The 25,046-nt window shown below is 38.9% G+C and overlaps 1 protein-coding gene across 2 annotated transcripts; it reads left to right on the top strand.

The window, feature by feature from the left end:
• Positions 1 to 431: 431 nt before the first annotated feature.
• On the top strand, positions 432 to 23,377 carry LOC306879283 (la-related protein 4-like). Of its 2 annotated transcripts, none has more exons than XM_079432097.1 (17): positions 432 to 864; positions 5,823 to 5,964; positions 8,626 to 8,742; positions 8,843 to 8,891; positions 10,581 to 10,717; positions 10,805 to 10,908; positions 11,254 to 11,364; positions 11,871 to 11,924; positions 12,546 to 12,746; positions 14,151 to 14,254; positions 18,249 to 18,440; positions 18,772 to 18,820; positions 18,930 to 19,106; positions 19,219 to 19,343; positions 19,857 to 20,037; positions 20,155 to 20,528; positions 22,087 to 23,376. In XM_079432097.1, the coding sequence occupies exons 1-17, from the start codon at positions 760 to 762 to the stop codon at positions 22,094 to 22,096; spliced, it is 2,232 nt and encodes a 743-aa protein (XP_079288223.1). In that variant the 5' UTR covers positions 432 to 759; the 3' UTR covers positions 22,097 to 23,376. The 2 variants fall into 2 exon arrangements, with proteins under 2 accessions (XP_079288223.1, XP_079288224.1); XM_079432098.1 differs by lacking the exon at positions 432 to 864 and adding an exon at positions 3,919 to 4,183 and having other exon boundaries at positions 22,087 to 23,377.
• Positions 23,378 to 25,046: the final 1,669 nt, after the last annotated feature.

Below are 25,046 nucleotides of genomic sequence, written 5' to 3'. Positions count from 1 at the left end.
ACTGTTTTAACATTAATAAGCAGAACCATGATTAAATAACTAAGCACCAATTTAGCATATTGGAGTGATTTCTGAAAGATTATGTGACACTGAAGACTGGAGAAATGACTGCTGAAAATGTAGCGTTGCATCACAGGAATAAATTACATTTTAAAATATATTAAAAAAGAAAGAAATTGTAATATTTCATTATATCACTTTATTTTTGATCAATAATAGCCTATACTTCACTAAAAACATAAGCTTATGACCCATCTCAAATGACACAAAAATAATAAAGAGTTATCATCAGTTTAGGTGGAAGTCTGGAGTAATTACATGTATTATGCGCTGTGTCATGGCTCGCAGTTGCCCGGCTGCGCGTCTGTCGCTATGCGGCGCGAGAGCCTGCTGGTTGCTATGCGGCGCAGCGCGTGTTGCGCTCTGTTGTCAGGGAAGAGCGAGCGCGATGGAGGGGGGGCTCGCATTGTCTGTCGGGACGGTGGCGGCGCGTGAATGTCTGCCCTCTGTCAGAAACGCTCGCTGATGCCCATTAAGGCTTATTAGAATATGAACTAGACCCGTACTGGAGATAGATTTGCAAACGTCAGTCACCCCTTTTCTTTCTTCCTTCATTCGTTGAGTTTCTGAAACGGTAAGACAAACAGACCCTAACTAGCTTGAGCAAGCGCTTGTTGCGTTCAGCCGGCGAGAGGAGGAGAGGAGTGGCGGATCGGCGAGGAGGCGCACGGCGCTTGATCGCCGAGCCAAAGGCGGCTGATGACTTCGGAGAGCAGCAGCCAAGCGCACCAGAAGGAGGAGGTCGAGCCGGGATCGGTCGCCCGAGATCAAGAGGAGAAAACCGGCGAGGACCAAGGCGGCATGGTGAGCTCAGGCCTGTGGTGCTGAATCGGCACTTAACCCTCCCCCTTAACGCGACGTTACTGTGTGATAACTCTTCGTTTATAATGCAGCACGTCCATACTCAGAACAAACGAGTTTAGACCACAGAGTGGCTTTTTATCGAAATGGTAAGCACTAGTATGTACTTGTAATAGGTTGACAAACTTCCTGTGTCCTTGCTCGCTAACCAGATTGCCAGGTCGTTTGTTTAAATTTATAAAACTACATCACGACCACGTGACAGCTTGCTTTAGGCTTTGGGTTATAATTAACTACTTTTTTTAACTATGCGAAAGTTCTATTTTTTTTTCGAGTTGCTTGAGTAATAATAGTGGGTATAACCAAAGTCTCTTTATGACATATTCTATAGTCTTTGTTATAAACCTCTACAATTAATCCAAAATGCCACTGCAAGATTAATCTTTAATGAGCCAAAAAGAACGCAGGTCACGCCTCTGTTCATCAATTTGCACTGGCTACCAATAGCTGCTCGCATTAAATTCAAGGCATTAATGTTTGCCTACAGAACCACCACTGGCTCTGCACCCCTTTACCTAAATTCATCAATTCAGACTTATATGCTCTCTAGAAGCTTGCGTTCTTCAAGTGAACGACGCATTATTGTACCATCCCAAAGACACACAAAAACACTTTCACTGACTTTTTCATTAACTGTTCCCATCTGGTGGAATGACCTGCCCAATTCAATCCGAGTAGCCGAATCCTTACCCATCTTCAAGAAACGGCTAAAAACTCTATTAATATTATCAATAATAATATTTATCTGTACTGCGTTAGCGTTAGGCTAACTGAGACTTGTAATGGCACTTGCACGTTGTTGCTCTTTTGTTGGTTTTGATTGCTTCTTATGTCCTCACTTGTAAGTCGCTTTGGATAAAAGCGTCTGCTAAATGACTAAATAAATAAAAATAACTGTCAAAGAAAAAACATTTCCGTTTAATAATCTATATTGATAAAAAGAGCATTTCAAAATGATTAAAACCTCATTATAAATTAAATATATAAAATTGTTGTCATATAAAGCAATGCTGATGATATTCTTCTCTAACAAATCAAGCAGTATGAGATGTTTTTCCATTTGAACAAGGTTTAATTTCTAGCTGTGACACACATTTGATTACAGGTATATTATACGTTAATAAGGCACATACTGCTGTTAAAGATTTGCTTAGATTCTTGTATCATGCCATTTGTTGAGTATTGAAGAGGCTTAAGTGGCTTGGTCATTGATTTAAGATGGTGAGGAACGTCAGCTTTAACATAAAAACCCTTAATTTTACCTATAAAAGCACCATTATGATGCAGCGATGCTATTCATTGGTAATAATGTGGTAATAATATTAAATATAATATTAAAAGGACACTTGAGTCAGTTGTGCACTTGCAACAGAATGGATTGAGGTTTTGTTTCCAGTTTTCTTAGATGTGCCAAGTCTGTTCTGCGGGAGTCTCTCTATCTTTCAGAATTGTGCAGACATCAATATGACCTGTGAGAATCCTCTGAGAGCGTTTTGACTCCAAGGCCCCCCATTGTCCACAACAATATTTAAAGGCCCCATGATTTTCCAGATGATCATGATTTACTTTTCTTTCTCACACTCTCTCTGTGCCCCACTTTGTTAATTATGGCATTCAGTCATCTGAACTGTCACTTACCACAATGGCAGCATAAAAAAGTGAATGTCAGCCTGGAGAAATGACTATTAATTATAAAGCGCAAAAACAAACTTTGAATGGAAGGAAGTTTTCAAAGATTGTTTTGAGACTGAATATGTAGTCAGTTTGAAAGGAGAGCAGAAATTTCAAGGAATGTAGGCTGCCTAACTATGTGATTGTTAAAGTGCTCAGAGTTGTTGTTTGTTGGGTCATTGCTAGGTGGTTGCTGAGTAGTTGCTAGGAAAGAGAGATAATTCCTAACTCAAATTTGTACAATAACATCATTAAAGAGTCTCATTTGACATCACACTACATACGATAATAAATGGATAGTTGTTCATGATAAGGATTAAGGATAAGTATTTAAAGAACAACTTGTACTCAAAATTTCTACCCCGTAAAATATTTCAGAGCTCGGCAAAACTAGAAAAATGTATATTCATAATAAAAATGCGTTTTACAGTTGTATTAATTGACATGTCTTTTGCAGGTCTAGAAATTATAATTTTAAAAGTAGACTACTTTATTCTATTGTTTTTGAGGAGGTGCATTAAAACAAGAACTATCTTGATACTTAGTTGTGTTGTCATATTTTAATGCTTTTAACCCCCCTAATTTTAAAGTAATTTTGAGGCTACCTAATGCATTTGCTCAAGGCCCCCTTAGTTGGCTCCAGCCCAGTGCTTGAGAACCTGTTTTAACTTTCCTATGTGTAAATTCAGAATAAAATACAATTCACTTTGGTTTCTAACAAGCTAGTGTAGATCAAGATTCCCAGAGTTACAATTCCAGCAGTAGAAAATGTAAATTGTGGCAAACTATGGACTTACCTAAATAATTACATAAACATGAAGTTTTGTATGTTTAATATTGTTTTGAGCAAAAATAGCATGCTTTAATATTTTGCCTTTATATGGCGATTTCAGCTTTTGTCAAGTCTATAATTATTGCATTGAGATCCAACCACCAGATTGTCCATGATCTGAGTTGGGCGTTCCTAGTACTATTTGGTGCTTCGTGACACAATGATATTAGACACCTTGCCATATACAGCAACACAAATTTCATCCTTGAAGTTGGTTTTATTGTTTCGGAACGTACTGTTATTTTGAATTTTTTTATTTTAACTTCATTCATTGATTCATTTCTTGTCAGGCCTGTACAGTATTTAGTTCAGCTGTCGCCACGCGCTCAACAGTGATCTCGGTGGTAGAGGTTACACTTCCGGTAACTTGAGCTGAAGTTTGACAGACGTAAGGCCGCTCCAATCATACGGAGATTCGTTATGACGTATTCCAGCACGCACCAATCACATAACGGTGGGCGGGAAATATTCAAAGCGTGCTGCTGCATGTGATCACAAAAGAGGCGAAGGAAAGATTAGCGCACGGCCAATCAGACTCGTTAAGCGCCGTGTAGACGCTTACGCAGAGCAAAGGGATTGATGCAGATGATGAGTTGCCGCGAAACTCTTTGGCTGTGAACTTGCACTTTTGCTTTGAACAGAAAGAAGTGGAATCCGGTGCTGCGTTATTGTGAGCTAGAATTAATACGCCTAACGTTACTGGATATCTAGCGAGTGATAACACTGTTGGGGGAGAAGACCATGCTGTTGTTTGTGGAGGTGAGTTAAATGAGGTCATTTTGGCGACCGCGAAGGTTCTTTACAGCTGCGGCATGGGTTCAGCTCGATGGCGCCTGCCATGAGTTCAACAAGGAGAAGAATTTGTTGTGGTTTTGTAGTGCAGTCACTTTTCTTACTGGTTTTTATTTTATTTAAAATGAGTAGTTAGCGATAAGCAAGCTTAGTTAAGCTGTTATACAATACTTTGTTTATGCGAACTGACCGTCGATAGCGAAAGATCCATGTGCGCGCAACAAATGCTAGCTGTTTAGCCAGCGTCTTTTATTTAATTTAAGCAAAATACGTAACTTTTATCAGTGCGGATTACAACTAAAGCGAATACCGAAGGTATCCACGAATTGCCTCGGATTTTAATTTAACCTTTAGTTCAAAAATAACTTTAACCCGTCCAAATCCAATAAAGCGCTAGTCAGGTTAACCAGGCTGCGTTTCAGATGCAGGTTTGTAGCCGTTCGCTCTAAACTCCCGATCTGTTTGATCAAAGTGGCTAATCAGATTAAATGGGTGATAGGCCGACTATTTCAAATCTCCAGCCTGTGTGTATTGAGTGTTGCGTCGGGTAAGTAATAGATCTTGTGAATGAGCTTCATCCCTGATCGAGCGCAGTAGTATAGAGTAGTTAGAGGGAGAAGTTGTGCGCAGTTCTGGTTTTTAAACTTAAAGTGTGTTAATAGTTAGTGCCCATGCCATCCTTCGCCAAGGTTGTGGCTATTGTGCAATGCTTCATTTGTTGACATGGCAGATGTAAATTCTGCTTAATGTAATTCGAATTGCGACTTTTACATTAACTTACAGCAAAGTGGAAGTGGTGTTGTAATTTGTGCCTCAGCGTGTCATGTGAAACTTTGATAGCGTCGTATCTGTTAACCCTTGAGAGACGAGACCCCCCCCCCCCCCCCCCCCCCCAAGTGAAAGCGCCCATTAAAAAGTAGTTTTTTAAATCATGTTGTGAATGCATGTTTGGAAAGTTGCAAAAATGCAATACTGTGTCTATGCATGCTTAAATGAGTTGCATTTGTTACTAATAAAGAAACCTGCTGACCTTTTGTAGCCCACTGCTGCATTTTTGGTTAACTTGAAAATGTATGTTATGCAAGTTGATATTGAGAGGAATGTTGTCATTTTGTTATCACTTAACATGTTGAGAATTGAGAAATTTAAGTCAGATATTTGTAAAGTTATTACCGTTATCAGTGATTGTTCAACAGTTATGACTAGCAAATTCTGAGAAGTAGATGCCGCTAATGTGTATTCAGAAGGCAAGTTTTTCAGGATTTTTTTTTTCGTTTTTAGTGGTTACCCTCCCACCATACTGTAAAACAGGGTGGATAACTATTTGCCTAATACACTGCTGTTGTTGCTAACTACATTGTTGCCTGTTCATTAAACATGAACTTTGATAAATTTGTGCTATGATAGATAGCTGTCTATTTCTGATGCATGATAATGGGTTGTTAAATGATCAACAATGTTCTACGTAATAGTCTTATAATTCAGTTTAAATTAAGCCACCGTTAAATGTTGACATTTCTGTTGATTTTTTTTACTGTGTCGTGTAAATCTGACTATAAAAATTAGTACTGTATTAACCCAGAATTTGTTTAACCTTGTTTTCAAGGTGACCACCAAGGGGGCTGGTCTGAATCCCAATGCTAAAGTGTGGCAGGAAGTGTCTGCACCAACCACCCAGGCTCCAGAGGCAGCCACAGAGACGTGCCATTGGCCACAAGCAGATACTGTCTCCACTGAGGAATCGGAAGGTACGTATCTTGATTGCCATTTGTTTAGTGCTGTAATTAAATGTGGAAAAATTGGGACTCATTCATGAAAATTGCGTAAATGAGTAAATGCTGAGTAATTTGCGCCTAAAACAGACCATCCCGAAAACTCTCCTCCGGATTCACAAACGCTTCCGAAACGTCTGATTTGATAGTTAAACGTGCATGCTAATGAATTCCAATCATTCGTAAATGGGATGCTTTTGCACGCTCATTCACAATTATCATAATCCCCACCTATGAATTACAGCTGCACAAATTGCATATCCAGGTTTGCAGTGAAATATTCTGGTCTACTTTCTCAGGTTTGGCTCCTGTATATTGCAAAAAAGACTAATATGACATATGCCTAACAATAAATATTCAATAACGTGTCCACCAAAGGGTTTTTAGCCAGCTGAAAAAATGTCAGGCACTCTTCTTAAAATGACCAGCTGGTGGCCCTTGAGAACACTTTGGTGGCACAGCATTTTTCCAGCTGAGACGCTTTAGTTGCTGTGATTTGGAATATCCACGGCGGCAACGTATTAGTATCTCATTTTTAAGTCATTGTACAAGTAGGATGGTTGGTCATTATTTGTCCCACCCATCCTGTATATACGGCTGGGCAAATAGTGACATTGACGAACGCTGCATTTTACAGTTATCAACCCTCCTGCCAAAAAAAAAAAAAGACAAGGGCAAATAAACTTGTAATTATTATGGCAGTGCATCAAAATTCGGTGTTATCAGTTTGCCAAAAAGAACACACAACGATTTACGCACCATTTACACGTGGTATGGAGCAGGTGTACATTTCTTTCATACCAACCAACATTTTGAAAATACTAACATTTTCATGAATTTGAAAGTTTACGTCAAAACGGCTTTACGGACGATTTACATACAAATTCGTTCTGCTCGTGTTTCATGAATGAGGCCCAATGACTTCGTTGAAAATGTTCAAAATCTGAATGTCATTCAAAACCTATGTGCTTTGAATTATGTGGAGAACTTAAGAGATTTTTATTTCGACACACTAGTTCATCTATTTGGGAAATGGCTAGATTCTTTGCAAGTGGTGCGGGCTGTCTCGTATTTTCTTTGATGCGAAAAGAACTAAAAATACTCCATGAGCTTTGATCGTATAGATAAGAACAAGGTATCGTTTGCAAAGGGTCTACTTTTATATGTGTATAGTCACATTAACAACAAAACAATATGCTTTTAAAAAATAGACAAAATGAACAGGGTGTGCTCTCTGCCGTCTCTGTCACCTCTCTTCACAGACACGTAAATAAAACATGAATCTCTGCGAACACTCGCCTCAAATACATCAGAAATATATGTATAGAAAGCTTGAAATGTCTACTTTTAAATGAAGTAAGTCACGTCCAAAACAAATATTCTATGTTAAAGTAATCCGTATGAAACCAACGCAATGTCCAGTTTTCCTGTCTCAACTCATATCTAATGCGGTCACGCCCACCCGCTGTTCACGTCTTTCACATTCAAACATCCACGTGAGGCATGCGTGAATGTAAACGCCCACATTGCCTCCACGTAAACAAGTTCAGTTGGTTTTGGTGTATATATAGAAATTAAAACTTGTATTTAGCACACAAGTGATGATAAAGACCTTTATCATGTTACAAACATGCTGTTCTTCGAAACTTTCTATTCATCAAAAAGAATAAAAATAAATATTCTTTTCAACAATAATGATGCTAGAAAGTCAGTTTTGATTGTTCCTAATAAAATGTCTAACTGCACTCGCAAGTGAATCTTGATAGCTAAATATAATCTAAATAAACTAAAAACAAATAATATATAAATGTATTTTGTCCTCATTCTTTCTTGTAACGCTTCCCTCTCAGTCACATACTTGACTAAATGGCTCATTATGTGGGTCTTTGTCTTCTCAGGTGTGAATGTGAAGGTTGAACCCTTCTCGCATAGACCCTTTCTGCTCAAAAAGTGACTTAGACAATTTAAATCAATATATTGTTTTCTGTGAGTAAGTAAACAAGATGATTTTCACATTATTTTGAAGCAAAAACTCTACACTACAAGATCCAGTTCTTAAAGTCTTGTGAACAAATTTTTTTTTTTTTTTTTTTTTTTTTTATGGCCTTACTTCAGAGACTTCAACATTTTTGTTTTTCACTAACCACGTATAAACGTTGCTTTCTCAAAAACACAATCATGTACATAAATGCTGCAAACATATTATTGTAGCCCACTTTTGCTGTTTACAGTGTTATCAGACTTTAGCCATTTATGTTTATAAGAAACTGAAAAAAGCACAAATGTCATGGCATGTCAAAACTTCTCCAGGCCCCCAAACACCCTTAGATCCCAGAGGGTTGAAGTTTGCTAAAACCCAGTGATGATCAGTATCGCGCTTGGAAGGACCCAGAACATTCTCACTGTAGAGATCTTTCATTCTCATTTCTCCTCTCTTGCTCTCTCCTTTGTTCTTTTTCAATCGTTCTCTAATTCTCAGGCTAAATTTCTTGCTCGTTCTCTCAGTGGAGTGTGTCTGCCCTAATGACCGTGAGATTATGAGATCTGAGGGTTAAATGGCCTGTCGCTGTTCTTACACTATAAGTGATCAGTAAGCTTGCAAACTCATCTACTACTGTCGTTTCTCCTCTGCTACAGCTACTTTCAAGGAGTATGCTGTTGGCTATGGTGACTCTGAGTCAGTGCCTCCTGTGGAGAGCAGCATGTTGAATGGCATGGAGTCCGCAGAACTGGCTTACCCACTCTACGAACCAGGTCTGTCACTTACACCCACTGTCACATTTCAGTTCCACTCCATTCCAGTGCTGCTTATTGGCTGATTGTCATTGGGGATGTGTTTGTGTTTTGTCTGAAGAGAGTCTGAAGGAGTCACTGAAGAAGCAGCTGGAATTTTGCTTCTCAAGGTAACGCCCACTGTACGCCCAGACATGCTAACACCTGCTCCCCCTTATTACGTAATTGTGTAACGGATGAATGGAAATTCATAATCATCTGCACAGTAGAGCAGTGCTTATTTACGCTTGCTTGAGAAAATTCTCATTCACTAATTAAATGCAATGTCATAATGGACCTATGATATCGGAAGTGATTTGATGTAGATGATCATCCGATTGAAGCCATTTTATTGTCGGTTGCCAAATAAGGAGAGTTTCATTTGAAAATGACACGTAGAAAATAGCTCACCCAAATATTAAATGTTTTTTAAATTCTTTTTTTATTAAACTCTCATTGCTATCCCAGTATGGTCATTGGATTCCAAACGAAATTTTAGTTTTTGTGTGCCATGTGATTAATTGGGAAGTCAGTAAGTATTCAATAACCCATTCCCGAGTTAATAACAAAAAAAAATTATTTTTAATTATTGGTCGTCCGATACTTGTATATTAACCAGATTAAAAAAAACTATTGTAATTAAAGGAATACTCCGCCCCAAAATGCAAATTTTGTCATTAATCACTTACCCCCATGTTGTTCCAAACTCGTAAAAGCTTCATTTGACATCGGAACACAATTTGGATGAAAACCGGGAGACTTGTGACTGTCCCATTGACTGCCAAGTAAATTACACTGTCAAGGCACAGAAAAGTATGCAAAGCATCGTCAGGATAGTCCATCTGCCATCAGTGGTTCAATCTGAATTTTATGAAGCGAGAATACTTTTTGTATGCAAAGAAAATAAAAATAACGACATCTATTAAACATTTCGTCTCCTCTCTGTGTCAGCGTAGCGCTATTTTGGAGAGCATCCGATGGACGCAAAGTGCGTACGCTATTGTCATCAGGAACGCATGGATACGTATTGTACGCTTATTTATGCTTTGATTTGAAAGGAAACCGCGTATCCATGCATTACTGATGACCGAGAATAGCGCATGCACTTTGCGTCCATTGGATGCTCTCCAAAATGGCGCTACGCTGACAGAGAGGAGACGAAATGTTGAAAACTTGTATTTTGGGGTGGAATATCCGTTTAAATATTCAATGACTTGTTGGGTGGTCTGATAATTATATTCCAAATATCAGCCATTTCTATGTATTCATCCACTGTTAGTTTTGGTGTTTTAGCTGCAGTGCTTTTGATTGTTAAAAGCTTCTTTGTCAATGTTTGTGTTTCTTGAGACATTTCTTGCAACCCCAAAAATGTCCGATAAGGTTAACTGAAACCATTCGTATCATATAAGGCTTCCTTGGGACCAAATAGTTGACTAATTGTTCAGGAAAGTCTAGTTTGAAAATGTGTAGTTTTGCACATGGTACAGTGTGTAGGAATAATTCTGTATTCCAGAAGGAATGCGCACTTCTGTGAAAAGTTAGTTCTCAGGTCTATTTTTTTCTATTTGCATGTGTAAACTTAAGTAAACAAGTCCTTTAGTGTTGTGATAACATGGTATTCAGTACTTCATCAATGGAATATGCAAATTATGCAATGGAGGCTTCTAGTTAGCAAAGCAGACATTCAAATTCTGTTTTCCCACTATGTACACTTAAGTATTCAAAGATTTTATCCATTGGAACTCTTATATGCACACTGACCCTGCAGTGAATATCACTGCAAGTGTTCAACATCTGTTCGTTACATTTGTTTCCTACAGAGAGAATCTCTCCAAGGACCTTTACCTGATGTCTCAGATGGACAGTGATCAGTTTGTCCCTATTTGGACTATTGCAAGTATGGAGGGGGTCAAACTGCTGACTACTGATATGGACCTGATACTTGAGGTGCTACGAGGTAAAACAAATAAAACCTGACCACATTTTCAAAGTTTGTTCATGCCTTGCAATGCTTTGTTAATTCCTTGTTTTCTGTCCTCCTTAGCCTCTCCCATGGTGCAGGTGGATGAGAAGGGCGAGAAGGTACGGCCAAACCACAAGCGATGCATCATCATCCTCAGAGAGGTTCCTGAGACCACGCCTGTAGAGGTGAGACCACACTTTATGGTCATCTCTTGTGGCTGTATATGGTAGAGCTTGGTTATTACTGTGGTCACCTCGATGATGATCAGTATCGCGCTTGGAAGGATCCAGAACCATTGCTGCTGTTGAGAATTCATTGTCTGTCTTTTTCTAACTCTTATCTTTCTTTATTTTCTCTCTCTCTCTGTCTGTCTCTCTCTCTCTCTCTCTCTCTCTCTCTCTCTCTCAGTACAGTGGATTTTGACCTAATGACCGTGAGATTATGAGATCTGAGGGATATCTGGCCTCTTGTTTGTCAGTAGCCTTCACTTATTCTTTTGATTTGCTGACTGATGCTTTTGTCTCTGTCAGGAGGTGGAGGCCCTGTTTAAAAGTGAGAAGTGTCCGCAGGTTATCAGTGTGGAATTTGCGCACAATAACAACTGGTACATCACATTTCAGTCTGACACTGATGCTCAGCAGGTATTTTTGACAAACATACACAAAAGGCCTTTCTCATGGAATAAATGTCTGTATAAATAATTGGTAAAAATCAGATGTGAGGATGGTGTGCCACGATATTGTATTTCGGGCTTGTTTTTGTTTAGATCATATGATGCAAGTAAAAATTGCCTGAATTTATTTCCTGTGATTATGGCTTATGACTTCCTAATGTGTAACTTTCTGGTTGCCATTATTATTTATTAAATATGGCCATAAGGAAATCTAAAAAGCAGTAGTTGAAGACTTTGCCTTTGTGTTTTGTATTAATTTATTATAAGTTAACTGCTGATTTAGTTACCTGCTTCATTTGAAAGGGTTAAAACCTTGTAACAGCTGCAGTAGTTGTCTGATACACTTAATAAAATAAGCACATTTGCTCTGCTGTTATTGCATTAATGATGCCTAAAGTGTTTTGCCTTTTCTATGCTGGTTTATTAAATGGAAACATTGTTTTATGCATTGACTCATGTCAAATTGTTTTACAGGCCTACAGATACTTGCGTGAGGAAGTCAAAACCTTTCAGGGCAAACCAATTATGGTGAGTGTACATTGTGTTGCAATCTCTTTTGTTAGGTCAGCTGTAATTTAATCACCCTGAATGTGTGCATTCCTGGCCTACACTTCAAATACAGCTAGTGTCACCTTGACCACTCCGAATGCTGTGATGATTAACAGGATTCTCTGAAGTACTCAACTTTGACCCTTGTTCTTTCAACCAATCAGTGATCGGTTATCCCATCAATATGTAACTGATAGGAAAGACCCCACAGACAGTGTATGGGATTACGTTATCCACAAACCAGGCTGTTTTTGCTCTGTTCAGAGTCTCTTGCATTACAACAAAATGCATTTTATCTTGTGGAGCCTACATCTATAAATAGCCAAACAAAAGCCATCTGTATGAGTAATGCATGAGATAAGTTTGTGCCACATGAAGGGAATCTGCTCTCAAGTGCCCTGCTGAGACACTGGTAGATGTTTATAACAGTAATTTCTGGATTAGGGAGGTGCATGAACCGTTTTATGTTTAGACAAATGTGAATACTGATTTGTCATTTATGGTATCCCTTTAGTTTCACATTTTGAGTAACCCATAATGAATGATCTTTTAGATGTTCTGGTTTTAATACAGGTGTCTTTTGTATGTTTCTGTCTGCAGGCTCGTATCAAGGCCATAAACACGTTCTTTGCTAAGAACGGTTATGGGGCCGTAGACTCTAGGGTTTATTCCACTCCATCACAGTACTCGTCTCCAGTTTACCTGCAGCAGGTGTACCAGCCTCCACAGCAGTACCCTGTCTATAGCCTCCTGCCACAGACATGGACCCCATCACCGACCCCTTACTTTGAAACGCCACTGGTGAGAACTTAAATATTGAAATATGTTGAAGTGTGTTCAAAATGAATCAAAAGATTCAAGCAATTTTGCAGTGAAAATCCCCCATGTAATAAGATGAACACTACCACATGTTCTGCTGATTTGGTGCTCAAGAAACTATTCTTATCATTGTTAAAAATGGTGCTACATAAAATTACGTTAAGCATGTCAAGGCTCGAAATATATGCTCCCATAATTTAATGTGTGCGACCTCAAAATATATTTAGGAGCATCTGTGCGAGTGCATAATTGTTGTAGTGTGACCTGTTTTTCATTTCTCTAAAAATGTACACCGTTATGTGCCTTCTGTGTGCTGCTACGTGACTGGTCTGCCGTTCTATCAAACGTTACATAACATCTTTACATTATTAAGTTTAATGCAGATTTTAGATTGGTTAATATTAGCTGTCAATCTCTGTCGCTGCTTTCTGCTGTCAGGTGACAGGGAGCTAACTAACTTTACCGCGGGAAGTGCAAATGGCTGAAGAAGAGAGAAAATGAAAAAACACAGATTTATTTTGTAAACCACCAAAATTTACAAAAATGCTGGTGACAGCGATCATGTACGGTACCTACAATAATGTACGGTATTTGAAAAATGTGTTTTTTGAACGTTAAAACATGTCAACATTGTTACACCAAATACACAAAATAATGATCTTTAAAAAAGCAGCATATTACCCCTTTAACAATGTAGTCTTTACTGTCACTTGATGAATTTAACACTTCCTTGCCTAAAAGTTATGCATCAAAAACGTGTGTAGATGAAACATGTATATGAAAAAATGTTATGTTTTGACCCAGTGATGATAAACTAAGCGCATAGAGGGGAAGCAGGGAGTGATCAAAAGTTTTTTTTTTTTTTTTTTTTTTTTCTTCTCTGCTACTTTTATCTCACCTCTCTCTCATTCTCGCTCTCCTTTAAGTCTCTGTCACTCCTGTCCCAGTGAGCGTTAAGATTATGAGATCTGAGGGTCACTTTACTTACTATTTGCTATGGCTGAGCATTGTAGCAGTTTATTTAGTCATTTTTGTCACTTTGAATGTGACTCATCAAATAAGCTATCTCTTATGTTAGCCTTTTATTTTGTTACCTTTTGTATGGCAGTCGTGAAGGCTGAAGGTATAAGCTGATGGAGTCACAGTGGGTCTCCTAGTTTGTAATCAGGGTTGTGATTGCAGGCCGAGCTGCAGGGGACTTGCTGCAGTGAAGTCAGGGCAGTTGAATAACTTCTGAATGGTTACCATGCCAACAGTTATTTGGTTCATTTAGCATATCACATTAATGTAAAGAGGTGCTTTGGCCATGTGTCACAAAAATGTGAATTTAATTTGTAGTAGTTTGAGGATGTGTGGGTTAATCTCAGCTGTTGATTCATCTTGCAGGCTCCGTTTCCCAACAGCACATTTGTTAATGGCTTTGGCACAGCAGGAAACTACAAAACTGGCTCCTCTCCAATCAGCCTTACTCGCAACTACCCCCGCAACCGGTAAGATCCTGAAACCTACATTTTGTTTTAAAGGTGCCATAGAATGAAAAACTCTCTTTACCTTGGCATAGTTAAATAATAACAGTTCTGTATATGGAAATGACATACCGTGAGCCTCAAACACCATTGCTTACGTAACACCGACTGTGACGCAACAGTCGGGATTACTACGCCCCCAACATTTGCATATACCTGCCCATGTTCTAGGCCAGCTGCCAGCTGAACCACTAGAAGTTCTGCGGGTTTTGTAAATAAACAAGGGCGGACAACAGCGAAAATGGCAGACCATGGAAATAAATGTTATGTTCCAGGCTGTGCAGGAGATGTGAAGTGCAGGGATGGGTTGATGTTTATTCAGAAAGGCACGGAAAGCAAATAACGCGTTCTTCTAAAATAACGCAAGCCACTAAAGGGGCATGGTTAGCTCCTTGCTATTGCCGCCCTGGTGGAAACAACAGCAGACCGTGCCGCGACTGAGAGCAGCTCGATGGTGTTTAGTGTCCCGCAGCAGGTGCTCAAGTGACTTCAGCACAGCTGAATACTTCTGCGTTCAAATGCACGCAATAGACTAAAGCTTGCTGAAAAACCCCAGCAAACATAACCATGAATGTGTCCGCGCGAAATATTAAGGAGATATTTGAATTATTTATTAATAAACTAGGTTTTCTGAGTATGTGTCGCAAGGATGAAGTTACTGATCCTGACTCGCCGTCTCCTCATTAGATGCGCCTTTAGAGAGAAATGCATCTTTATTGATTATGATTAAGATTATAATAAAAGTACGTTTTTTTCAACGTTTAAACAGTTATATACTTGAACTGTTTTAGTATATCTATAGATTTTATTTTAGGCAAGTCGTGATATGAGAAGGCTAAATTGATCAAACATAGGCTATGATCAGCTCATGCCGCTGGCCGCTTGGTCGTTACTTTAAAAAAACCTAAAACCTATAGGCTATTTAACGAACAAAAATGCTCCAAACGTTTTTCTAAATTAACTTAACAAAACGAAATATAATAATTTTGCCATTACACAAAAAACGAAACTATTTTAATAGCCGAAACAGTAGTATAAGCTGTTTTAGGAGAAGAGGGAAAATAAGACTGGCTCGGGTCGGACTCGGGCCGGTAATTCTGATAAGCTGTCGGACGTGGGCCGGGCTAGGGCCTGAGCGTCTCGGGCCAGGCTAGGGCCTAAATTTGAGGCCCGTGCAGGGCTCTACCTGTTTCCTCCTTGCTGTGAGCTACTGAAATGAGCCGCACTGTGAAACAGCCAATCAGAGCAGAGCTCATTTTTATTCATGACCCTGCCAAATAAGCCAATAACAGACCGTTTCATTCTAGGGAGAAATCCTAGGGATGGACATGTAAAATCGTTTCTGGAGATTTTTTTTGTCCTTACCTAAGCCACATACCTTCTATGTAGATATCAGAGAACAATTTAAAATACTGTATCAGTGCATTCTATGGCACCTTTAAGAATCTCTTTCTTAGTTTATTCCTTTCCCTCTCTGCCAAAAACGTAATGGGTTGTTTTTTCAACCATGGGAACTTCGTATCCCAGGGGCTGGTTTTTAATAAAATCTGATTTGTTTTATGAAGGTCACGGTAGAACCATCTTGCAGACATCAACTTGCTTTGCTGCATTTCAAATATGTTTGCAAGGTTTGGTTTTATGTCTTAATTCATTAGGCAGACACTTTTGTCCAAAGCGCCTTACATTTTAAGCTATACATTGATAAAAATGAGTCAAACTCATGACCTTAGCATTGCTTAGTTCCCTGTTCTACCACTTGAGATGGCAAACACAGTAAAATAAACAATTCTGATAATTGTGCGAGTTATTTATAATACTTAAGCAAATTACAATTGTACCTCAATTATTGTGCATCCTTTCCAATTGAATTTGCTGTACTTTTTGTCCAAGTGTGAAATTTGAGGTTTACCTACATTGATTTCCTTTCATGTACGGAAAGTGAAGCAGAGCTCTGTGTTTGACGCACTGGAGTCACAATGACTTTGTTCCTTTACTTTCTAGACTTCCACTTTATTCCCGAAAGAATGTAATCAATGCCTTCAGGTAGATATGCTCTGCTTTTACTGGAGCATTTCTTCATTTAAAATTTTTGCATGTTCATGTACCATGCAAACTGCTTTAAAAGATAGAATGCCAGATCTGCATTGGGGTGATTAAAATGTTTGGGCTTATGTTAGACTAACGTTATAGCTAAGGGATGGGCTGTATCACATCGCTTCAAAAATAACCAGAACATTTAATGTTAATCAACAATGAGCAAGCACTCCATAGTTATTGACCATCATGACTCAGCTAGAAGCCACATCTTGATGCATGATGCCTTTCACAGTGAATGAATGTCAGTGCAATGTCACATCTGTCATGTGACCGTCCTTTGATGTATCGTCTGTTGCTCTGTGTGTATGAGAGATTCCTGATGGTGTCTTGGGAAGTACATGCATTAGGGCTGTCAAAAAAAAAAGTGAATTTCGAATATTCGCTGAATTAAAAAAAAAAAAATCCACATTTTAGGTATGAGCCAGGCAGCCTTATCAGTGGCGCACGAAATGCGACAATGCAACTGTCGTTGCATTTTAATGCTTTTGTTAGCCTATCCAGCTGAACCCACTGGATGCGGCGCTGCAATGTTGTTCATTTAAAATGGTGCGGAAAACGAGCAAGCCGTTCACACAACGCATATTTATCGCATTTTCTAGAGGGACATCTATCACCGTTGCACTCGCATCTCGCACAAGAGAGCGAGACAGATTTTTAGAAAGCCATGTAAAATAATGTAAGTTCAACTTTAAAATAAAAAAACGCGTCTCGAGGCTTTATGGCGGTTTTTCCCCATCCCACTGCATGTCAAGTTTTTAAATGAAGAAATTATCCTACTCTTTGTGGTTGGTTTTTGGTCCTTTTGTATTAAACTATACATGCATGCATGGTGCTTTTTTTTTTCTAATTGTTTAAGCAACTTTATTAATTATATATGGTTTTTAAACACTATTTTAAACATTTTGCACTCTTTTTCAAAGAGTCTTGTTTTATTACACTTTGAAAAAACATGCATAATATTTTGCTTGATGCGCCCTCTTGTGGCCTCAGGAGAGAAGCCAAAAGCTTTTTTCCCCCTAACTGAAATTGTCTTTTAAATTTGAATATTATTACAATTTTGATATTTATAAGTAAATTCGAATTTAGTTTTTCAGTCATTTTGACAGCCCTAACATGCGTTATTAAAAAAATCTACATAGGGGTTGACCTGATATGAGATCTACAGTACAAGTTAGCCAGTAGTGCATTTATTGCCAAAATATGCTTGACAAATGAGACGTGTAATTTTAGCTGTAAGGAAATAAGCACAGTATTTTACACAAAGGAAGATCAGGGGCAGTTGTAACAAGTGCTGATCATTTTTATCACGTTAGATCAATCTTTCACTTTAGAATCAAGAACAGTCTTTTAGTTCAGTTCTACTTTTTTTTTTTTTTTTTTTTTTTTTTTTTTTTTTACTACATTTTTAGATGTTACCTTCTAAAGACTTTTCTTAAATGATATTTTCTGTACTTTATTGTGGGATAAAAAAAAACCTTTAAGCAAAATTTAAAAGAAGAATTATGCAAGTTTGGAATTAAGGGCTTACACTGGCAGAATTCTATTTGCTTATTGTTGGTTCATCTGTTGGTTTAGTGTTTATTTTATTTTTTTCTGTGCTGCTAAATGGGAGAACATCTGCAAAAGAAATGAAAATGGTGTTACTCTTCAGGAACTTCTCAACCAAACAGGCTTTTTTCTTGTCACTCCATATGTATATCACCTCCATTTGTGATGCTTGTTCTGCACAGCCAGAGAGACCACCCTTAAAGCCCAGCTGGATAAACTATCTGTTCCACAGATGTTTACTCAGCTTTGTTCTGGCTTTAGAGGCTTGGTTATAGTTGCATGCAGTCACCTCTGATTTTTGTGTTCTGTGCAGGAATCATGTAAAGCCACAGCCTCGTGCTGACGTGTGTCAGCTGACAGAGACTTCTTCTGGTACTGGTAGTCCCCAGCCTCCATGCACCCCTACTTCAGACACCACTGCCTCCACCCTCACCCCGCTCTCTGAACCACCAGCTTCCCCCAGAGAGAACCACCACTCAGACCTCGGCATCAGCAGTCGAGCCAGGTCAGTTTTTTTTACGTGTGTGTGTATATACAAGTTAATTTAACTAGACAGCAAATTTGATTGTTTGGACCCAGTGATGATCAACTATGCGCATAGAGGGAAGCAGGGAGTGATGGGAAGACTTTAGGAGTTCTTTCTTCTCTCTGATCACTTCTCCATCCTCTTCTTTTTCTCACTCTCTCTCACTCTCACTCTCTCTCTTTTTCAAGTCTGTCACTCCTGTCCCAGTGAGCGGTAAGATTATGAGATCTGAGGGTCATCTGTTGAGTGTTCACTGAATGGTGACGGGTTTGCTGATAGGATTGTATTTAACGACTTGTGATGTGTCTAGGAGAGGAAGCTATCGTGGCATGAGGAGGAGAAGAGAAGATGAAAGAACGGTAAGTCCTAAATGTTTATTACATGGCTCTCTGAAGTACTTAATTTTTATTGCCCATTCGTGCTCAATTATTTGTGCTTCTCATTTCATTTACGTTTCATTTTTCACAGAGGCCGAATCCTGAATCAGAAGTGAAAGCTCCACCCCCTAAGTTTGACCTTGCAACCACTAACTTCCCGCCATTGCCAGGAGGTGTCCCAAGTCGTCTGCCAGGTGTGACCGTGCAAACTGAGTCGGTGTTGGAAAATCGCATGGCAGATGTTGTTAAGGGCATCAGCAGGGACAAGGTAGTAAGAGCTACTTCCTGTAACCATTTATTCTAAATTACATTTGTTCTGCTTGTACACAGAGAATCTCTGATATCACTCAAGTAAAGTTACTATTTTTCTGTTTGTTTAGCCAGAAACAAGTAAGCAAGATGTCAGTCAAGATCCTGGAACTTGTCCAGTGGAAGCTCAATCGACCGGACCCTCTACTCCAGCGCCAAAGCTTCCTGCCACAAAACAGGACACACCTACCACTAGGTACACACATACATGTACAGTAGGATCTTGTATTCTGAAGAATTTAAAGAATCACATTTCCATTAAAAAATACTTATACTATTATTTGTCTAGGTTTAAATTAGTGAATTGTGAATGTTAATATAATTATAAATTGTAATACCTCTGTCGCCTCTGGCTTGCTCAGTTGGGGACACTTCATTTCTAGCGATTATCGTCAATTTGATTTCACATACTATTTAAACTAAACTGAACTGAAAATTGAATGTTTAATCTTATTATCTGACACTCTATCCTCCAATTTGATACTGTTAAGTGCTTTGACACAATCTGTATTGTTAAAAGCGCTATATAAATAAAGGTGACTTGACTTGACCTATTTATTGGTTAATACTATTTAAATATTCTAAAAATGAACACTATTTTTGCTATACATTTATCAAAACAATTTGATTAATTTATGCGTTTAAAAAATATAATTGAAAGGTTGTACAAATAGAAGCAGGTGGATTCAAATCACATTTCTCTCTACAGTACATCAAATCAAGTGAAGAGACCTGAGAAAGAGGTTCAGGTCTCTGACACACCTCCAGACCTTGCATCGGTGACTACAAAGCACGTCCAGCCCATTTCTGCCCCCAAACCTTCACGCAGCCAATCAAGCACTTCAATCACTGCATCTACACCACCTGTCCCAACAAGCACAACCGTCCAGGTAAATGCATTCATGTGCTAAATTATAAATCTTCCTGTTGCTCGTTCACATCTGAAGATCGTTATGGCGATGTTTGTTGACTTGAAGGTTTTTTTTTTTTTTTTTTTATCCACTCAGGAGCCTCGGAAGCTGAGCTATGCAGAGGTGTGTCAGAGGCCACCCAAAGACCCTCCCCCTGCACCAGCAGCCACGCCCAGCCCCAGTCCCACCCCTTCTCCTACCACAAACCAACCACTACGTGAACTTCGCGTCAACAAAGCGGAAGGCCCAGCCTCATCCCGCTGCAGTCCTGGCGAGAAATTGGAGAAAGGAAACGAGAGTCGGACGTCCAGAGAGCAGACTGGCTACCAACGTGGTAACGGCCCCAGAGGGTCAGGTTTTAAGCTCAGAGAGCAACAGAGACGGCCTCTACAGGGTCGGCGCTCCTCTCCACAGATGGGGTACAACAGACGCAGTGGAAAAGAACAAAACATCCCACCCAGATCGCCAAAGTAATGCCTCGTATGCCCTCAACACATGTGCACACTTGTGTATATGCTTTGATACACAACTTATATGAAAGTTAGAGTATATAAATCTTTATATATATATAAATCTACATATGAAAACTGGACTGTCGCACTGTGGTGTCGAAGAACCCTCTGCTTCCCAAATGACTGTGATATCTGGGAAGTTATTCCTTAAAAATACAGAAGAAATCTAGGAATTTAAGGAAGACAAAAAACCTCTTACACTTGAAAGGAGAAATGGATGCTATGCTTCCTGTGTTGTCTGTGATTTACAGCAATTAATTAGCTTTTACTTGGAGTGTTTAATGTCCTGGCACTAGTGTACAATGCTGTACTTTTTATATATATATATATATATATATATATATATATATATATATATATATATATATATATATATATATATATATATATATATATATATATATATATATATATATATATTTATATATATATATATATATATTTATATATATTAATATTCTCTATAAATGATAGTACTGTTGGTGAGAAATCAAGCCAGTACATGTTCTCCATATGCAACAGATCACACAAAAAGACAGCATGGCAACACCCCACCGGTCCATGAGTCACCTAGTTTTTTTTTTTTTTTTTTTTTTTTTTTTTTTCTCTCAATACTTCCTATGTTTGCACCAGTCCTAAAAGGGGCCGGGGAAAACTTTTGATTCAGATGTGATGCTTTAAAAATGATTGATTGCACAGTGATTCATAACTGTTCTTTAAATTATTCAAAATGTGCTCAAGTAGAGACATAAGATATTGATACAAGGTTCCCACAGTCCTGGAAGACCAGGGAATGTTAAGAGGGAGATTAGGAAAAGTCATATCACTCTAATAATTAATTCTTCAGCTAGGAATTACTTTAATATGAGTCTGATTTTAAATTATTTCAAAAAATGTATTGGCCAGAAATGTTTATATTTGGCATGTCATTTAAAAAAACAACAACCCCCAAGCAGGTATTAAGGCTTTCACGTGATTCGTAAAGCAAATCAGTTGTGCACACATGCCATTGTATTGTAATTGCTTCGTGACTGAATCAAAATTCAATTATGAGGTGCCTATAGATTCCCACCCCAGTGTGTGTATGTTGTTCAGACAAAGGAAAAGGAAGAGGAAAATGTGTAGGTTTGAAGGACACAGTGAGAATGAACAAGAAGTTTGTCATGATGACGAATGGATGAAATAGTACTAGACATCCATTGAAAAAGATTCGGACATAAATTGCGGTGTATATTCTAGGTGGTTTGAGTTGGTGTCGTTTTGTATAATGTCGTACGGTGTCGTGTGTGATGTACAGTGTTTCTGAAGTTTGGGTCTGTCAGTAACCGAAAGATCAAGCTGCTTTATTGAAAGAATGAATAGAAACCATTCGTGTACATGAGCAAAACCACAGTTTGTCTTCCTTTCCCTTGGGAGTGCAAGCCTTGTTGGTGTTTTCTAGTGATCAGTTTGTTTGTAGTGTCTGTAGTTTTGACAATTTTTCTTTTTATATTATTTTTCCCTCCCTCTGCTGTAGATGCTGGTGACAATAATCGGGTTGGATTTTATGCTCTCCGAGTTAGTGTGCTGCTTCAGAATCGCCGTTCATGTCCAGTCTGTGATATTGAGTCAGTCTGTGTTTTTCTTTGTATATTTGTTTAATGATAATCTGTATGTGATGCTTGCGTTAATGCCTGCACATTTTCAGGTATGATTACATGTAATACATGTAATGACTTTGGTAGAAGAGAGAGGACTCAGGACCTCAGAGGAAATTGGTGATGTGTATGACTGCTGATTTTGTCCAGGATTTGCAGGATTTTTTTTATTAATTTTTTTTTTATTATTGGTAGCCTTTTGAATTCAGTAACCACATTAAACTGTTTAGGGGTGTTAAGTTTCAGTGAGTAATGTATATTTGAATGTTTTAAAAAATGTTTAATCAGTTACAGTGTAATGCATGATTCTCTCCTCAATTTGATTTTCCTCCCCTCCTTATCGTCTCATTCACATGTATGGATGGGCTGTGCACAGATCCAGACCAAAGTCAAATCAGCAGAGAGACAATCTCAGGGAAGTGCTGTTAAAATGCAGTAGCTCCTCCCTCACTCTCTTATCATTCTGCCATGGGCAGGGCCACCATTGAATGAGTCAGTGGTTAAAATCGTGATTATGTTGATTTAGTGAGTTGAACAATGTATGTTTTAGTTTTATGAAACTTTGTGTAGAACCTTATAAAGGTGTCCTATGAATAATTTCTCAAAATCCCCTACTTTCTATTTGACTGTTTTAGACGAAAGGATGGAGGGAAAGTTCATGCATCAGTTTTGTTTTAATTTATTTTGTTTTAAATTGTCTGTTTCTTTAACTTTTTCTTTTAGTATGGCTTTCTTGCCCTAACGTGTGTTATTAGTTTGAGATGTTTTCAGATTTTTGTTTTCTATATTTGGCAATATTATCCTTGGGTTCAAATTATTTTGAAACTGTGCCACTAAAATTAGAAAAATCAGTGGACCTGGTTTTATTTTTTTATTCTTTTATCTGAATGAATGGATTTGATTCCTAATTGGTTGGTGAAATGTATTATGTTTTGTTGCTAATCTCGTGACCTGTGTAGGCTGTAAGCTTTTTAGAAATGAAATGGTGCAGTTACGAGTAGCAAGTCTATAGCCAAAAAAGAAAAAAAGTATTGACCATTTCTTGTTAATTATATAGGGGGTAGACATAGCAACTGCTGAGTGAAGTGTTTTGGATGATATTGTAGATGTTCAATAAAAAAAAAAATGCTAAAAGGAAATGAAAGAGAAAATAAATGAGAAAATGATTTTAATCTGTTTGATTTTTATTCTTGGAACAACCTGTAGAAAATGCTAGTATTTATATATACACACGCATGCATATACAGTGGGTATGGAAAATATTCAGACCCCCTTAAATTTCACTCTTTGTTATATTGCAGCCATTTGCTAAAATCATTTAAGTTCGTTTTTTTTTCTCATTAATGTACACACAGCACCCCATATTGACAGAAAAACAGAATTGTTGACATTTTTGCAGATTTATTAAAAAAGAAAAACTGAAATATCACATGGTCCTAAGTATTCAGACCCTTTGCTCAGTATCTAGTAGAAGCACCCTTTTGATCTAATACAGCCATGAGTCTTTTTGGGAAAGATGCAACAAGTTTTTCACACCTGGATTTGGGGATCCTCTGCCATTCCTCCTTGCAGATCCTCTCCAGTTCTGTCAGGTTGGATGGTAAACGTTGGTGGACAGCCATTTTTAGGTCTCTCCGGAGATGCTCAATTGGGTTTAAGTCAGGGCTCTGGCTGGGCCATTCAAGAACAGTCACAGAGTTGTTGTGAAGCCACTCCTTCGTTATTTTAGCTGTGTGCTTAGGGTCATTGTCTTGTTGGAAGGTAAACCTTCGGCCCAGTCTGAGGTCCTGAGCACTCTGGAGAAGGTTTTCGTCCAGGATATCCCTGTACTTGGCCGCATTCATCTTTCCCTCGATTGCAACCAGTCGTCCTGTCCCTGCAGCTGAAAAACACCCCCACAGCATGATGCTGCCACCACCATGCTTCACTGTTGGGACTGTATTGGACAGCTGATGAGCAGTGCCTGGTTTTCTCCACACATACCGCTTAGAATTAAGGCCAAAAGTTCTATCTTGGTCTCATCAGACCAGAGAATCTTATTTCTCACCATCTTGTGTTCCTTCAGGTGTTTTTTTGTGTCTTGCACTGAGGAGAGGTTTCCGTCGGGCCACTCTGCCATAAAGCCCTGACTGGTGGAGGGCTGCAGTGATGGTTGACTTTCTACAACTTTCTCCCATCTCCCGACTGCATCTCTGGAGGTCAGCCACAGTGACCTTTGGGTTCTTCTTTACCTCTCTAACCAAGGCTCTTCTCCCCCGATAGCTCAGTTTGGCCAGACGGCCAGCTCTAAGAAGGGTTCTGGTCGTCCCAAACGTCATCCATTTAAGGATTATGGAGGCCACTGTGCTCTTAGGAACCTTAAGTACAGCAGAAATGTTTTTGTAACCTTGGCCAGATCTGTGCTGTCACAATTCTGTCTCTGAGCTCTTCAGGCATTTCCTTTGACCTCATGATTTCTCATTTGCTCTGACATGCACTGTGAGCTGTAAGGTCTTATATAGACCTTACAGCTATATAGACAGGTGTGTGGCTTTCCTAATTAAGTCCAGTCAGTATAATCAAACACAGCTGGACTCAAATGAAGGTGTAGAACCATCTCAAGGATGATGAGATGAAATGGACATACGTTAAATATATGAGTAGGTGCGTTCGACTTCATGCAGCACTTAGCAGACCGATCGGCGGCTGACTTGAAGCAGTGCATGCCGGTTAGAAATTTAGTCCGACTTGAACCGGCGCCGACCACACGTCACTGTCACGTGTGGCATCAAAGTACCGCGATAGCGTTTCGAGAGCAGCCGGCTGACTCAGCCGGCGCAATTTCTCCAGAGCGACTGCG

The sequence above is a fragment of the Barbus barbus genome (genome assembly GCF_936440315.1).
Source record: "Barbus barbus genome assembly, chromosome: 13".
Classification (NCBI taxonomy): domain Eukaryota; kingdom Metazoa; phylum Chordata; class Actinopteri; order Cypriniformes; family Cyprinidae; genus Barbus; species Barbus barbus.
Note: the sequence above shows the minus strand (reverse complement) of the source record. Positions and strands in the feature narration are given on the sequence as shown.